Consider the following 17,691-nt stretch of genomic DNA (forward strand, 5'->3'; position numbering starts at 1 on the left):
AACTTGGACCCCATTTACCACCCTCTGAGAAAAAGAACAGGAAATGACATCACAACATGAACTGACATCGCCACAGAAAATGACATCACCAACCCGAGGAAACCTAAACACATAAATAGAAAGCGGGTCACTAGCACCAGTGCAATATCAAAGGCTCACTGATAATGCTACCTATTATGGTGATGAAACATCTGAAAATGAACTTCCAAGCTCAGCAAGCAAACTTATACACAGAACCTCAACCGAAGCTACAAATCTTCTCAAACTCACTGACAATAAATTACTATTCTATTGAAGAAGATAGAGGAAGATGGTAGCAAACAGGCACAGCAGCATCTCCATAAAACATAGGAGCTGAAGTAGGCCATTCAGACCATTAAGTGTCCTCATTCCTGAGGAAGGGCTCTGGCCTGAAACGTCGAATTTCCTGTTCCTTGGATGCTGCCTGACCTGCTGTGCTTTAACCAGCAACACATTTTCAGCTCATTCAGATCATTAAGTCTGCCATTCAATTGAATTATGGGTGACTTGATAATCCTCAACTCTGCTTTCCTGCCTTTTCCCTATTAGTCTTGATTCCCTTACTGAATAAAAATTCACTCTGTCAGACTTGAATGTACTTAATGTTCCAGCCTCAACAGTCTCTCCGTAAAGAATTCCACAGATTCATCACCCTCTGAGAGAAGAAATTCTTGCTCACTTCTTAAATGTGCAACCACTTATTCATAGACTGTCCCATAAAAAGAAACAACTTTTCTGCATCTACCCTGCCAAGCGATTAAACTGGATGAAGACTCTGAAATCCTTCTGCTACATAGCTTTTAGCAGTTCCTTTGGAGCAGACAGCACAGCAGCTGGAGGACATACACTCCTTATTTTGCTCCAGTTAGTGCCAAACCTGTCGTCAGCAATGTGTCACTGATAATGACATCACTGTGCATAGTACGTGGAGATGTAATTGATGCCTGTGCAATTGCTTCCTGAGGTCTGCCTAATGACATCTCTGGCTGTGGCTGCGCATGTTCGCAAATCCTATTGCATTTTGTATAATTACTCTCTTCTGATATTTCACTGTCCAAATGTGCGGAGCTGGCTTAGCACAACAGGTTAGGCAGCATCTGAGGAGCAGGAAAGTCGACATTTTAGGCATAAGACCTTAATCAGGAATGTGGAGGGGTAAGGGGGCTGAATGATAAATCGTGGGGTGGGGGTGAAGGCAGGTGGGAAGTAATTGTGATAGGTGGGTGGGAGGGAGGAGCAGATAGTTGGGAAGGAAGATGGATAGGTAGGAGAGGTCAAGAGGCCTGTGCCAAGTTGGATCTGAGATGAGGTGGGGCAAGGGGAGATTTGGAAACTGGTGAAGTCAATGTTAATGCCATGTGGTTGGGGGGTCCTGAGGCAAAAAAATGAAATAAGTCATTGGCAGGGGGCTTGATTTGGTGCTGGAGGAGGCCCAGGACTTGATGTGCTTGGGCGAGCAGGAGTTAAAGTGATTGGCCACAAGGTGGTGAGGTTGGTTGGTGCGTGCGTCCCAGAGATGTTCCCTGAACTGCTCTGCGAGTTGGTGTCCTGTCTCCCCAATGTAGTGGAGACCACATCAAGAGCAACAGACACAGTAGATGAGGTGGGTGGATGTGTGGGAAAATCAGTTCCTCCTTGATTGTCTCAAGTGAATATGTTCACATCCCACTCTCGGAAAGTGGATTTGTGATTTTTAAAAATTCATTCATGGGATTTGAGTGTTATTGGGTAGGCCATGATTTATTGCCTGCACTAGCTGTCCTTAAGAAGGTGCTGGTGAGCTGCCTATAACTAATTGTGCATGAAAATGTTTTTCCTCTTGTCACTATTGCTTCTTTTACAAATAATCTTCAGTCAGTAGCCTCTTATTCTTGATCATTCACCAGTAGGAACAATTTTTCCTTGATACTAAAACAGAGCTTTCATGATTTTGATTGGTTTTGAACCTGCTCCTGTCTAGGAAAGAGATGCATATTCAAATGTTTAAAAAATAAAGAAATTGCATTTTTTCAGCACCTTTAACAAGTACAAAAATACTCCATTGTACTTCAGAACCAGGTTGTTCTTTTGCTTTGAGCAGTGATAAGAAGTGGGGGGGGGCAGGATTTGGCAACCAATTTGTACACAGTAGCTTCTCACAAATAGCAAGGACACACAACTGCTCAGTTAACTTGTTTTGATGATGTGGGTCTTAACTAGGCTGCTCTATGTCATGGATCAACCAGATGGAGCCTTGCCACAAGATCTTCTTCAGAAACAACATCTCCAAAAGTGCACCATTCCCTTAGTCCCATAGCCAGGAATGAATTCATAAACAGATGTGCTCCTAACTCCCAAATGGCAGAATGAAAAATGTAATTTAAATGTTTGTCTGTGCTACACAATAGTCCACATTTAGTTTTTTTTTGTCTGAAATAAATGAACAACTTATTGTACAACAATATGTTTGTAGCTTTAATTATTATCTACTACTCATATTTCTTACATTCTTATTTCATTAATGCAAAAAAATTTTTTGATTCAATGTAGAATAATAATACAACTCACTGGTCATTGTAAGGCTTATGATGTAATTCTTCTACAAATCAATAAATGTTATAGTTAGAGTATTCATGACCATGATACTGAAAAATATTTTGACCACAATTCAGTTGTTTATTTTCGTGATGGAAAGGAATAGGTATATACTGCAGGGCAAGATTTATAGCTGAGGGAAAGGCAATTACAATGCGATTAGGCAAGATTCAGGATGCGTAGGATGGGGAAGGAAACTACAGGGGATGGGCACAATTGAAATGTGGAGGTTATTCAAGGACAGCTATTGCGTACTGGTCAGGCAGGGAGGAAGTTGTCGACTGCAGTAACCGTGGTTTACTAAGAAAGTTGAATCTCTTGTCAAGCTGAAGAAGGAGGCTTCTGTTAGGATGAGATGTGATGGCTCAGTGAGGGTGCTTGATGGTTACAAGTTAGCCAGGAAAGACCTAAAGAGAGAGCCAAGAAGAGCCAGGAGGGGACATAAGAAGTCATTGGTAGATAGGATCAAGGAAAATCCTACGGCTTTCTTTAGCAATATCAGGAATAAAAGAATGACTGGAATAAGATTTGGGCCAATCAAGAATAGTAATAGGAAGTTGTGCGTGGAGTCAGAGGAGATAGGGGAAGCGTTAAATGGATACTTTTCGTCAGTATTCACACTACAAAAAGACAAGGTGGTCGAGGAGAATACTGACATACTAGACTAGATGGGATTGAGGTACATAAGAAGGAGGTGTTAGCAATTCTGTGTAAAGTGTAAAAATAGATAAGTCCCCTGGGCCGGTTGGGATTTATCCTAGGATTCTCTGAGAAGCCAGGGAGGAGATTGCCGAGCCTTTGGCTTTGATCTTTGTCATCATTATCTCCAGGAATAGTGCCAGAAGACTGGAGGATAACAAATATTGTTCCCTTGTTCAAGAAGGAGAGTAGAGAACAATCCTGGAAATGATAGATCTGTGAGCTTTACTTAGGTTGTGGGTAAAAGTGTTGGAAAGGGTTATAAGAGATAGGATTTATTATCATCTAGAGAGAAATAAATTGATTAGGAATAGTCAACATTGTTCTGTGAAGGATAAGTCATGCCTCACAAACCTTATTGAGTTCATTGAGAAGGTGATCAAACAGGTTGATGTGCTTTTTATGGATTTCACTAAGGCATTGATAAAGTTCCCTGTGGTAGGCGATTGTACAAAATACAGAGGCATGGGATTGAGGATGATTTCGCAGTTTGAATCAGAAATTGGTTAGCTTAAAGATGACAGAGGATGGTGGTTGGTGGAAAATATTTATCCTGGAGTTCAGTTACTAGTGGGGTACTGCAAGGATCTGTTTTGGGTCCACTGTTATTTTTCATTTGAATAAATGACCTGGATGAGGGCATAGAAGGATGAGTTAGTAAATTTGCGGATGACACTAGGGTCGGTAGAGTTGTAGATTGTGAGAAAGATGGTGCAGGTTACAAATTGACATAGATAAGCTGCAGAACTGGGCCGAAAGGTGGCAAATGGAGTTTAATGTGGAATAGTGTGAGGTGATTAACTTTGGAAGGAGTAACAAGAATGCAGAGTACTGGGCTAATGGTAAAATTCTTGGTAGTGTAGATGAGCAGAGAGATCTCTGTATCCATAGATCCTAAAAGATTGTCACCCAGGTTGATAAGGTTGTTAAGAAAGTATACAGTGTGCTGGCTTTTATTGGTAGTGGGATTAAGTTTCAGAACCATGAGATAATGCTGTAACTGTGCAAAACACTGATGCGGCCACATTTGGAATATTGTGTACAGTTCTGGTCACTGCATTATTGGAAGAATGTGGAAGCTTTGGAAAGGGTTCAGAAGAGATTTATGAGGATGTTGCCAGGTATGGAGGGAAGGTCTTACAAAGAAAGGCTGCGGGACTTGTTTTTGTTAGAGAGAAGAAGGTTGAGAGGCGACTTAATTGAGACATATAAGATAATTAGAGGGTTAGATAGGTTGGACAATGAGAGCCTTTTTCCTCAGATGGTGATGGCTAGCATGAGGGACATAGCTTTAAAGTGAGGGATGACAAATATAGGACAGACATCAGAGGTAGTTTCTTTACACGAGAGTAGTAGGGGTGTGGAATGCACTGCCTGCAACTGTGGTAGACTCACCAATTTTAAAGGCATTTAAATGGTCATTGGATAGGCATATGGCCAAGAATGGAAGAGTGTAGATGAGATGGGCTTCAGATTGGTTCCACAGGTCAGCGCAACATTGATGTATAAGGGTCTGTACTATGCTGTAATGTTCCATGTTCTATGATTTTACTTTCAGAAATCATGCCAGAAACCAGTTGACAAGTACGTTGAATATGATCCTGTGATCATTCTCATTGATGCAATCTTATGTAAAGTTCAAGCTTATAGGCACATTATCCTGAATACCAAAATTAATGTAAGTACTTCTTAAATTACAGTCAGACTTCATGATTAATTCCTTTATAATTATATTAAAATACAACGCACACATTCTACATCATGTGACCAATATATATGTCATAAAATGGAGCATTTGTTGATAAAACCTTTCTGGTCACACTTATGAACTTGCTGTTTTATTTCCTTTTACAGTTTTGTTCCTTTGCTCCTGAAGGCATTGATAATGAATAGAGCCAATGGCTAAAAGAAACCAAGTGCCCTCCAGCAACGTTAGGCTTCAATTACTTTTATAATCCTATAAGAAGGATATCATGCCTTATAATATCAGAATGGTTAAACAATGACATTTTTGTAATCATTTTCTTTAGATTCATTGGAAACTGTGCATATTCTGCTTGTTGTGTGAAGCGTATCTTCGGTGGTCACAGCTACAGGATTCGCAGCAAACTGTAGATCCAACAGATATAATTCGGTATGCCAAAGAGTGGGATTTCTACCAAATGTTTGGATTAGCTAGTTTGGGTAAGTGGTGTAGTGGTAATCTGGAGCCCCAAATTCCATCATGGTGAAATTTGAATTCAGTTTTAAAAAAGCTGGAATTACATGCACATCTAATGGTAATCCGTAACCACTGGTTTTTACAACAATCAAGTTCACTAATCTGCTTTAGAGAACGAACCTGACCATTCTAAACCCGGTCTGACTTGTGTGACTCCTGACCCACAGCAATATGGTTGATTCATAAGTTGCCTCTGAGATTGCCTATCAAGTCAACCAGTTCAAGGGCAACAGAATGGACAACAAATGCCAGTGATGCCCACATCCCAAGCAGGAATTCTAAATGTCAACCACCTACCTATTAATGTAATCTAGAGAAGAAAACATAGCTGCTTTTCACAAGAAAGGTTTCAAATTAAACATTATCTGTGTTGAGTTCCCCCCCTCCCCCCCATCCAGTGCTATTCTTGCCCATCCAGTGCTATTCTTGGCCCATCGCGAATAATATTTTACATTTGTAGCGTTATTCAATTCATTGTAAGCCTTAGCTTACCACCACCTGTCTTGAATCCTCCACTGTCTGATTTGTCTCACATTCCATATTTCATCCAAACAAAATATTGGGAAAATGTGAGTCATTGTGTTCAGTTGATGCCACAAAATTAATTCCCTAGTCACTGATTCTGTTCCTCGATCATACCATCCATAATATTGGAGTCCTATTTGACACTAAGACAAGCTTCCAAAGCGCACATCCACTCAAACATTAATGCTGCTTATTTGCACTTGTCCATGCTTCAGCTCATCTTCTAAAACTTTCATCCAGGCCTTTGTTTCCTATGAACTTGAGTACTTCTATGCTGTCTTGGTCAGCCACTTCACTCTGCAGAATGGATGTTTTGCCTCCTTGGTGCCAGAGTCAAGCAGCTCGAGGATGCACTGTCAGGAGTGGAGGAACAATCAACAATCATTATCCACAGTGCAATCAATACATAGCGAGAAAAAGGCAACTGGTCCTGCAGTCAAAATTTGGGGAACTGACTGGAAAATTAGCAGGCAAGACATAAAAAGTTGTAATCTCCACATGACTCCAATACCACACACAAGTGAATATGGAACATGAACAATAACTTCCATGAATAAGTGGCTGGAAATTTGGTGCAGGAAGGAGTGGGTGCTTTAAATATTTGAGATATTGGGACTGATTTTGGGAAGATGTCATTGGATGGTTCACACCTCAAGATTGGGAATTGAGTTACTCTTGGTATTCAGTAGGGTTTAAACTAACTTGGCATGGGCGTGGTAACCAGGGGCAAATATTAGAGACGGTTATCAAGATGCACAGAATAATGGGACAGCTAACGATCAAAAACATTAATTACATTGTTTGATGTGGTCTATGGGCTACCAATGAGAGGAAAGGATTAGGAGGTGCAAAAATTACAGTGCAGTTATAGTGGAAGACTTTAGTTATCCAAATATAAAATTGGACAAGCCTCCTTTCCAATTCAGGTCTATTAATAGTTTGAAGACTTCAATCAGATCACCCCTTAACCTTCTAAATTTGAGAGTATAAAGGTCTAATTTGTGTAATCTCTCTTGTAACATAATCCCTGAAGTCCAGGTATCATTCTTCTGAACCTATGTTGTACTCCCTTTAAGGCCAATATATTTTTCTTAATGTGTGGTGCCTAGATCTGCACACAGTACTCCAAGTGGGGTCTAACCAGGGTTTTGTATAATGCAGCCTAACTTTTGCACCTTTGTACGCTCATCCTGTAGATATAGAGGCCATCATTTCATTAGATTTCTTGATTATTTTCTGCACCTGTTTGTGACATTTTAAAGATCTGTGTACCTGAACGCTAAGTCTCTTTGGATATCCACCGTATTTAACTTCATACTAGCTAGCAAGTACCCTGAGCTAACCTTTTTCAGACCAAAACGGATAATCTTAGACTTGCTCACATCTGCCACTGCTTTGTACGTTCACTTATTCTATCAATATACCTTTGTAATTTTATACTATCACCCACACTGTCTATAATGTTGCCTAACTTGGTGTCATTAGCAAATTTGCATTTGACTTTCTGTCCAATTTAGAGAGATGGCACAGACACAATGAGTAGATTCCTTCTACACTGTCACAAACAGTGATACTCTACAAACGTGAGACCATCTAACGTTCTCCTATCCTAATGCAATAAATCCTTTTCATCCCTCATTGCTTGCTCACTTATGTATATTGACCCCAGGCCATCAACAACTAGATTTTCAAATTCTCAGCTTTGTTTTCGGATTCCTTCATGGTCTGTCCCTCCCTATCCCAGTAACCACCTCCAGATCTACAGCCTTCTGAGATCTCTCCCTGGCACCATTTGTGGCATCTTACATATCACCAATTTTAATTGCTCCCACATTGGCAACCAGCACTTCGAGCTAGTGCCTAGGCCCTAATCTCTAGAATTCCATCTGAAACCTTTCAACTCCTCTACTTCTTTATCCTTTAAGACACTCTTTAAAAGCTACTTCTGTGATGAAACTTTTGGTTCCCTGATCCAATATCTCCTTGTGAGGCTCATGTTGAACTCCATAAAGTCGCAGAATTCTACAGAAACAGATCCTTCGGTCCAATTTGTCCATGCCAACTTGATATCCTAGATATCCAACTAGATCTAGTCCCATTTGCCAATATTTGGCCCATATACCTCGAAACCCTTTTTATTCATGTACCCATCCAGATGGTTTTTAAATGTTGTAATTGTACTAGCCTCTACCACTTCTTGTGATAGCTCATTCCACACATGCATCACTCTCTGCATGAAAACGTTGCCCCTCAGATCCCTTCTAAATCATTCCCCTCTCTCCCCAAACTTATGCCCTCTGGTGCTGGGCTCACCCCACCTTGGGGTTTACTCACCCCATCCATGCCCCTCATGATTTTATAAATCTCTATAAGGTCACTCTTCAGCGCAGCGGCTGAGCTGTTTGCCATTCTCGAGAATGTGATGAAAAATATTCTCCAGTAGTCAGTAAAATTGGAGAATAGAGGGAAGATATTTATGAAGGGATGTTGAGAATGTAGGACCTGAAATGGTTTCTTATTCTAAATCATAAATTCACCAAGATTTGCAAGTAACACATTCTAGACCCATGACTGCTACCATCTCGATGGACAAGGGAAGCAGATACACGCAAATGCCACGCCTTGCAACTTCCATTCTAAGCCATTCAATAGCTTGATTTTGAAGTTTATCATTGTTCCTTCAGTGTCACTGGGTCAAATTCCTGCCCTTTACTTGTAAATGCTCCTATGAAACAGCTTGAGGTATTTTACAATATATAAAAATATATAATTGTATAAATTAAAATATTTTTATTTAAATCACTTGCAACAGTGCCGCAAAATAATTAAATTAATGTGTTTTTTTTTGATGTCTAGAACTAGCAGCATTCCTGAGTGGGACATTTTTCTTTTTGTGGTTAACAAACAAAGGTTTCATCCAGAAGAAATCAAACTGCAACACATTGCTAATAGCTTTATTATTGTCTGGCTATGGGAAACTCCTTGTGATTCCAGCTGTGATCTGGGAACATGATTATTCACCACTGTACATTGGCCTCATCAAATTCTTTGTGCTTGCATCAAATGCACAAGCTGTCAGAGGTAATGTGCTCATTATATCAGATCACCTATTTAATGATCATAATTTGAAATAATATTATGGACGTAGTCCATTTTGTTCTCTGAAATCTAGTGAGTTTGCAATGTAAAAATGTTTCTGTAGGTACAGTTTTCAATTGTACTGTTCAAACTTGAAATATCCATTTACAGATAATTATATTTTAACATTTACAGTGAAAGTTAACAGTTGACATGAATGCAATATATGTCAGCATCCACCTACCCTATCAGCTCTTCAAAAAGATTTGGAATGTAGTAAACTTAATTTCTGAACAAAAATCATCTTTATTGCTGATGGAAAACTGTGATGGCAGTAGATTTTTACTGCAAATTAATTTTACTGGTTTTGAGAAAAGCCTTCGATAAATTTCCATTAAAAGTTAAATGGAAAAGCTCTGGATTTTTAAAACAAGAAGATTAGATGGAAATTCATGATTGATGAGTATGGATTTCTAACATTCACTCCTCTTAGTGTCTGGCCGTGTCAATGTAGGTTAGATTCTACCTTTCACTTTCCAAGCATCAAATGTTTCTGTAGTGAGCAAATGTGCTCTACAGCTGCCTGTTGACAAAAGACATGGAGCTTGGATGAGATGTTATTTCACAAATATTTACATCATGAATTTTCAGGTGTCAACCAACATTGTAAGAGGAAAAAGTCACTTTCTAGTTATGGAAAGAATAGATTTGAAACAGGAATGAAATAATTAAATCTGTTTGAATTGTAAATTGGTGCCCTATATTTATCATATGACTCCAATATGTGTATTAAAAGAATCTACTGTCTAAAAGGCAAGCACACTAGTTGTCCAGTGGCAAAGCCTAGGGAAGAGTCACTGGCCACTTAAGTCATATTCCAGCTCTTTCATTGTGTGACCACCCTAGTTCTTCCAATGAATCAAGCCTCAATGATTCTTTGACATTTTGTGTTTACAGTGATAGAGTGTACAAAACTTCACAGGATCAAAAAATCTAATTCACTGAATGCTTCTTTTTGGAACGACATTTGTGAAAAAAGACCTCCATAGCAATTCATCATACATTTCACAGTGGATGAAATGGTATATACAGCAATAAGTGCACTAACCTTGCTTGCCACTTTTATTTTGCCAATTTTCTCACTGAACCTCATACTCTCTCACACTCACATGGCACGTGACCTTTCCAAATAATTCAAAAGCCTGTTTGTTTTAGTTCAAGATTCAATGTTAAAAAAAAATGCTTAACTATGTAATAGACAAGTACTGTACATCCTTGAACACATGAACTTCAGTCTTTTAAAATGTGAAAATGTCTTCTCATGGTTTGTTTTCTTTTGCAGTCGTGCTGAATAGCAGCAGAAGATTTGCATTGTCTGTCATTTTTGTTGGATGGATGGTGGAGCAGTTAACAGCCTGCATCTTTGAACAGCTGAAATTGACCTTATAAGTGTCTCAGAAATATCTAAGAGCACAAGCCATTTGAATTGCTCTTTCTACAAAACTTTTATGGCTTGCACTGATACACACTCTCTGCAACAATCTCCTGAGGGATTTTAACAACCACAGGTAATTTTGTAAGAAAGCAAGATCATGAAGTCTCTTTCTAATCATAAAAGCAATCAAACATAAACTTAAAAATCTATATTTGACAATTATTTGGTTCCTATTTGTGTTCAAAATCATTCAATTAAAGCAAATCTTGGAAATAGGCAGAATTACTGTCTTACATTTCTGAAAACAGAATTCTAATCCTGAAGAGCAGCATAGCTTTTGTACAAAATAGTGGGCAGGTGTCCCATCGACAACTGCAATGGCATCTGTTTGGCATTGTTTAATCCCAGTTAATAAATAAGATTCTGAATCTTGAATATTCTGTTGATTTTTTGCACTTTTCACAACTTTACTGTAGTAATTAGTCACATTCATTCCCTCAAAATATATCTGACTGTTTTATTTACTGAAATAGAAAATCTTTTGAGCAGACCAACTACATGCTAATACAATCAACCCATAAGTTCATTGCAAGCTCATCTAGTTAACTATGGAATGACACTGGTTTAAAAAAAGTGGTCTGCTATGGCACTGAAATGATATTGATCACTGGTGCAATTTTATTTTTCTTATTTTGTTCAGATATCTTAGTTGCCAGTAATTGAAATAGATGTGACATCCAATCACATAACATTCTTTTTCAATGATAACTCTTAATTTGTTCATTGCTGTTGGCATTGCTGGCAACGTCTACATTTATTTAATTAGTACACTTAAGGTGCTGTTAAACAACTTGATTGAACCATTGCAGTCCTTATGACATGAAGAGGGAGTTCCAAAAATTTGACCCAACAATAACAAAGGAACAGCAGTATCTTTCCAAGTGAGACTGGTGTGCAACTCAGAGAACATGTAGGTATAGGGGTTCCCCAAACACCTGCTGCTTTCAGCTAACTGTTATTGTAGCCTTGGTCTGTTGCTCCATTGTATCTTTAGAATCTCGCACACTGCAACAATGGTGCACAGTCTCTGCAGGGAGTGAGTGTTTAAGTTGGTGAACAGAGTGCCAATCAGGCATGTCGCATTGTGCTAGATACTGTCAGTGGTCTTGGGTGTTATGGAATTGCACTAATCCAGGCAAGTGCAGAGTATTTCATCACTCATGATTCGCCTTCTGAGTGGCATCAATAAGGTGAGCATGAGGAATTAATATTCATGGAGTGAGGGATGAAATATTAGCATTAGAGAATTTGTTAACATATATGAAGCAAAAAAGAAAGCAAAAATGGGGCATATTCAAGATAGCAGACTGTGGCAAGTGGAGTGCTGCAACACTTAAGTGCTGGGGCTTGAGCTATTCACAATCTATGTTAATGACTTTAATGTAGATATAGAAAATAATGTAATTAAGTTTGCCATCTGTACAAAGTTGGGTGGGAATAGAAGTTGTGATGAAGGTTACTGATGTATTGTTATGGTTTGGAAACTTGGATTCTGAAATGTCTAAGTTTGACTTGTAGTTCTCATGTTGTATGTGTTAAGAGGGGAAGGTCTTAATTTGAATTAATTTGAGCTCTCGGGAGAATTGACCTTTCAGGTAGAAGCCCTTCATCAGGAATGTGGCTTGTGGGCCAATGGGGTTGGGGCTGGGGGGAAGGTAGCTGGGAATGCGATAGGTCGATGAAGGTGGGGGTGAAAGTGGTAGGAGAGTGGAGCAGATAAATGGGAAGGAAGATGGACAGGTAGGACTGTTCAAGAGGGCAGTGCCAAGTTGGAAGGTTGGGACTGGGATAAGGTGGGGAGAGGGGTAATGGGAAAACTCGTGAAATCCACATTGATGCTGTGTGGCTGGAGGGTCCCAAGGCAGAAGATGAGGCGTTCTTCCTCGAGGCATCGGGGGTGATTAGGGTTAGGCGATGAAAGAGACCCAGAACAGAGAAATTTCTGTCAAATGTGGACACATTTCCATGTACTTCCGCAAACGTTAGCTACTGTATCTGTTTCAGGTGATGTGGTCTCCTCTACACTGGGAAGACAGGATGCCAACTTGTAGATCGTTTCAGAGAACATCTCTGGGACACCTGCAGTAACCAACCCCACCGTCCCATGGCTGAACACTTTAACTCCCCATCCCACTCTGTCAAGGATATTCAGGTCCTGGGCTGCCTCCATTGTCAAACACTGCCCTCTTGAACAGTCCTACCTGTCCATCTTCCTTCCCATTAATTTGCTCCACCCTCCTCTCCAACTGATCACTTTCATCCCCACCTTCATTTGCTTAGTGTATTCTCAGCTACCTTCCACCACCTCCCATTTCACCCACCCCCAGCCCCAGCCCCCTTCCATTTATCTCTCGGCCCCCTTGGCCCACAAGACCCATTCCCAATGAAGGGCTTATGCCTGAAAAGTCAATTCTCCTGCTCCTCCGATGCTGCCTGACCAGCTGTGCTTCCAATACCACACTCTTTGACTCTGATCTCCAGCATCTACAGTCTTCACTTTCTCCTACTTCATTTGAGTTCTGAGTGATATGGATTGTCTGGAAGATTATTTTTAAATATGTAAATAAGGTATTAAAAGTTGGACGAACAGTTTACTACTTTAGATGTTAGAAAGTAGGTCTGTTGGCCTTTTATGCCTGCTCTGCCATTCATTATGATTGTTGCTGAAACAAAAGAATAACGAAAGAACTGTTAATGTTCTGAAGGGTTACTGCACCCAAAACATTAACTCTGATTACTTTCACAGATGCTGCCAGACCTGACTTTTTCCAGCAATTTCTATTTTGGTTTCTGATCATAGATGATCATCTAACTGGGTATTCTGTACCTGCTTTCTGCCCATACCCTTTCATCCCTTTGGCGCAAAGAACTTCATCTAACTCCTTCTTGACACATTTATCACTTTAGTGTCAACCGCATTCTGTGGCAGAAAAAAATCCACTGGCTCACCACTCCCTGCATAAAATTTCTCTTCATCTCAGTCATTGTTTGTGACCTGTAATTCTGGATTCCCTGGTCATTGGGAAAGTCTTTCTTGCATTTACCTTATGTAGTACTGTTGAAATATTTTGGGTTCCTATGAAATGGCACCCCCCACCCCCATTTCCTCCCCCCTTTGTTCTAAATTGCAGTGAATATAGTCCTCACCAATCCAGTTTCTCCTCCTATGTCAGTCCTGCTGTCCCCACAAATCAGACTGACAAGCTTTTGTTGCATCCCTTACATAGCCATTCCTTCCATCCTTCCTCAGATAAGGAAACTAAAGCTGTACAAAGTACTCCAGATGTGGTCTCACCAAGGCCCTGTACTATTGAAATTAGACATCTCTACTCCTGTATATAAATCCTCTCGCTATGATGTCCAAAATACCTTTTGTTGCCTTCACCACCTTTTGCACCTGCATGCTTAATTTCAGTGACTGGTGTACATGGCACACGGATCTTGTGCACCTCCCCATTTTCCAATCTACTGCCATTCATAAATTATCCACCTTTCTGTTTTTGTTACCTAAGTGGATAACTTTGAATTTACCCACATTATAACTTCAATTGCTATGCATTTACCACTCACTCACCTTGTCCAAATCACACTGAAGCAGTTGTGCATCCTCGTCACAGCTCACCCTCTCACTTAGCTTTGTGTCATCTGCAAACATGAAGATATTAATCATAGTTCCCTCATCCAAATCATGAACATATATTCTGAATAATTGCACTCCTAGCACTGATTCCAGCAGTTTGTCACTAGTCACTACGTGCTCCATGGAAAAAGACCAATTTATTCCTACTTTATTTCCTGCCTGTAAACCAACTCTTTATCCATATCAGTACACTACTGCCAATCCCATTTGCTTTAATTTTACGTGCTAGTCTCTTATGTGGGACCATATTAAAAGCCTTCTGAAAGTCTAAATAAATCACATCCATTGATTCTGCCCTATCAGCTCCACTAGTTACATCTTTGAAGATCTCCAGTTGATTTGTCAAAGGTGATTTAGCTCCTGTAAGTTCATGTTGACAAATACCATGGTACATGATGTTGCCATTCTACCATCTATCAGTGTTGACCACATAATACTGGAAGAAGTTGATAATTTCACATCTAATTCCACAGTAAGCAGCAATCTGTCACCTTATTGCTGATACAACACAAACGTCAGAAAAGTTCCAGCAGTCATTTCAAATCTAAATAACAGTGTGTGAAAAACCGCAACCCAAATGAAAACACCAAATTGCAAGTTTGCTGAACCTGCATCTTCAAATTTCTCTACATTGGTAAGGCCTGTACAACATGTACTAGGCTGGAAGAAAATCTTTGTCCCAGATTTGTCCTGTTGATGAGACAAAATTACCAACTCCAAGGTCCTGGATTGTGCTAATTCTGTCAGCATGTACCAACTGGCAAGCAAACAATGTCTGCGCTGGCTCAGCCATATTCAGTGGATGTACGCTGTACACCCAAAGACTTTATGTATTGTGAATTGCTCATTGGATCACAATTTTCTGGGCATTAGGACCTCTGCTACATGAACATCAGTAAGTGACCATTCACATTGACATCTAAGAGATTGCTAACTGGAAGCCTTCAGTCTAACTGAAAGAGGCCAGTGGAAATGACAGGCTCCACTGGCTGAGAGACCTCAAAGAAAACAGAAATCAGTGAATCCAACTCCTTCTTCCTCAGCAGCATGGATAGGGTAAATAGACAAGGTCTTTTCTCTGCAGTGAGGGAGTCCAGAATTAGAAGGCATCGGTTTAATGTGCGAGGGAAAAGATTGAAAAGGAACCTAAGGAGCAACTTTTTTCATGCAGAAAGTGTGCTTGTATGGAATGAGCTGCCAGAGGAAGTGGTGGAGGGTGGTACAATTATAACATTTTAAAAGGCATTTGGATGGGTACATGAATAGGTAGGATTTAAAGGGATATGGGACAAGTGTTGGCAAATGGGACTGGGTAATTTAATATATCTGGTGAGCATGGACGAGTTGGACCAAAGGATCTGTTTCTGTGCTGTACATCTTTATGACTGTTAAGCCTAAATGCGTATGACTATCATACCAGAGTGGGTTCTTGAGCTACAGCAAATGATACTTAACGGAGTTTACCAAAACTGTGCAAATAATCACCTTGCAAGATAGAATATTGCTCCCCTCTCTGAAGTCAAGAAATGTGTTGTACATTACCCAATCTTGCTCTTGTAGCATCAATATTTCTGTGGCAGGTCCAGAAAATGTCTTTCTAATCAACAGTTTAAAGTTTGAGGGGGACCAATCTGCATCAAGCATGGCTGACCAGATGCTTCTAAAGCACCAAAAAGACAGGACCTGTTGCTATTCTTTCTGTTTCTAGTTGACGTGCTAGTCTCTTATGTGGGACCATATTAAAGACCTTGACAGCTCCTTTCCCAGCCTGTTAATGGTGGATTGGAAATGTCAAGTTAGATTCTCTCTCTTTATAGATCATCATTGCCTGACATTTGCAAGTAATATTTATGACTGTTACAACATGACAGTGAACCCTTCTGTTCGTTAAACCAAACACCCAGAAAAGCTCACCTCACCTCATAATCTGCTAAAATATGAGTGACAGAGGACTCCCAAATTCCACTATTTATAGAAAATAATATCAATTTATTCTTTAACTCTAAAAATGAACATTCAGCAACAACTATTCACAACTCTAAGCCCCCATTATCTAATCTGCTTCCAACACTATAAGAATATGCTGTTCCAACAAGACACTTATTACAATGACATCAACTTAATTTCTAAACCATACAACAGCTGTCAACTACGTGTCTCCTTCCAGCTGAAGATCCCCCTGGGTCATCTTCTTTCTTTTTCTGCAAATATGTTTCATATGAAAAGGTACCTTTTGATAGAGAGTTGTTTCAGTTTCTTGGGTCTCTCTTGATGGCAGCTATTTTGTCTGATTTTCAAAATGCCTGCCTTTTTTATACCCCCAACATCAGATTGTCTCATTGATTCAAGATTGGCAAAATAATAAATTCAAACTTGATTGGGTTTTGGTATCCTGAGGCTTAATTTAAACTGATTGGTTTTGTTTTGACAAAAATTCAATTCAGGTATCCATTTCACAGCCAAATATTACGTATTTTCAATTTTCCAGTACAGTCTAGCTAGTCATATACAGAGGAACCTCGATTATCCGAAGGACACAGGCGGGGAGTATTTTGTTCAGTTAATTGAATTCCAGATAATCAAATGCTGGATAACGTAGTTTAGCCAACCATCAGGACCTTGCGATCTTGCCGGATAATCTGATATTCGGATAATCGAATGCCAGATATTCGAGGTTCCTCTGTAACCGGTGCTTGTAAGCTCTCACTGCACAGGAGCATTCACTCTTTCTTAAAGGTACAGTACATGCCTTCATCTTCATAACATGACACAAGGGAAGTGAAAGCTAGTTTGTGGAAGTTAACCATAATATTAAATATAAATAAAATAATTTATTCTTAAATTGTGTTGTCACTGAAGGTAATTTCAGGATTTTTTTTTCCTTTTTAAGTGAACTTTTAATGAGGTATGGATCCACACCCAGACAAGAAAACAGATTGGACCTCTGGAATGGTAGCGCCCGAAGAAATTGTATCAAATAATGCCTCAAATTAACATCTCGTGAAAGACAATACCCCCAGACAATGTGACACTCCCTCCGTATTCAGCTTGAATATTGAGAGTATGTTAAAATCTCTGGGATAGGTCTTCATTGACATCTAATACAGTTAGGTTTCAACCACACTCTACATTTTTTTTAAGCATCATCTGGATCTTGCCTGAGTGAAGCTAATTATCCTGCACATGTTCTTTTCCCATTGATTAAAAAATATTAATGCTTGGATATCAAAGAGGGAAAATTTCCAATTCAGTCCAAATTCATGCCAAGTAGAGTTAAATGAAGTAATAGTTGTCCATCAAATATTTTGAAATTATGTACCGCCTAAGTACATGCATCAAAATTTATTTCCTTGTTCACTCTCTCTGCTTTGTTCCTAGTTCAGGAGAGTCCTGGCTACTAATTTACACTGATTTAACATTGAAGCAAAGCAGAAATTG

At 39.5% G+C, this 17,691-nt stretch overlaps 1 protein-coding gene across 3 annotated transcripts in view; it reads left to right on the forward strand.

Annotated features, from left to right (window-relative positions):
* Positions 1-17,691, forward strand: part of arv1 (ARV1 homolog, fatty acid homeostasis modulator) — a 36,823-nt gene that overhangs the window by 9,682 nt on the left and 9,450 nt on the right. For 2 of the 3 annotated variants that reach the window (XR_009645070.1, XR_009645071.1), the window contains exons 2-5: positions 4,853-4,972; positions 5,325-5,478; positions 8,897-9,121; positions 10,461-10,686. Coding sequence is in view for 1 of the 3 variants with exons in the window: in XM_060830808.1 (XP_060686791.1) it covers positions 4,853-4,972; positions 5,325-5,478; positions 8,897-9,121; positions 10,461-10,567 (606 nt within the window). In the remaining 2 variants the exon portion in view is untranslated. Of the gene's footprint in view, positions 1-4,852; positions 4,973-5,324; positions 5,479-8,896; positions 9,122-10,460; positions 10,989-17,691 lie in introns of those variants that run through there. The other variant, XM_060830808.1, reaches the window with a different exon arrangement.

Source organism: Hemiscyllium ocellatum, chromosome 10 (genome assembly GCF_020745735.1).
Source record: "Hemiscyllium ocellatum isolate sHemOce1 chromosome 10, sHemOce1.pat.X.cur, whole genome shotgun sequence".
NCBI lineage: Eukaryota > Metazoa > Chordata > Chondrichthyes > Orectolobiformes > Hemiscylliidae > Hemiscyllium > Hemiscyllium ocellatum.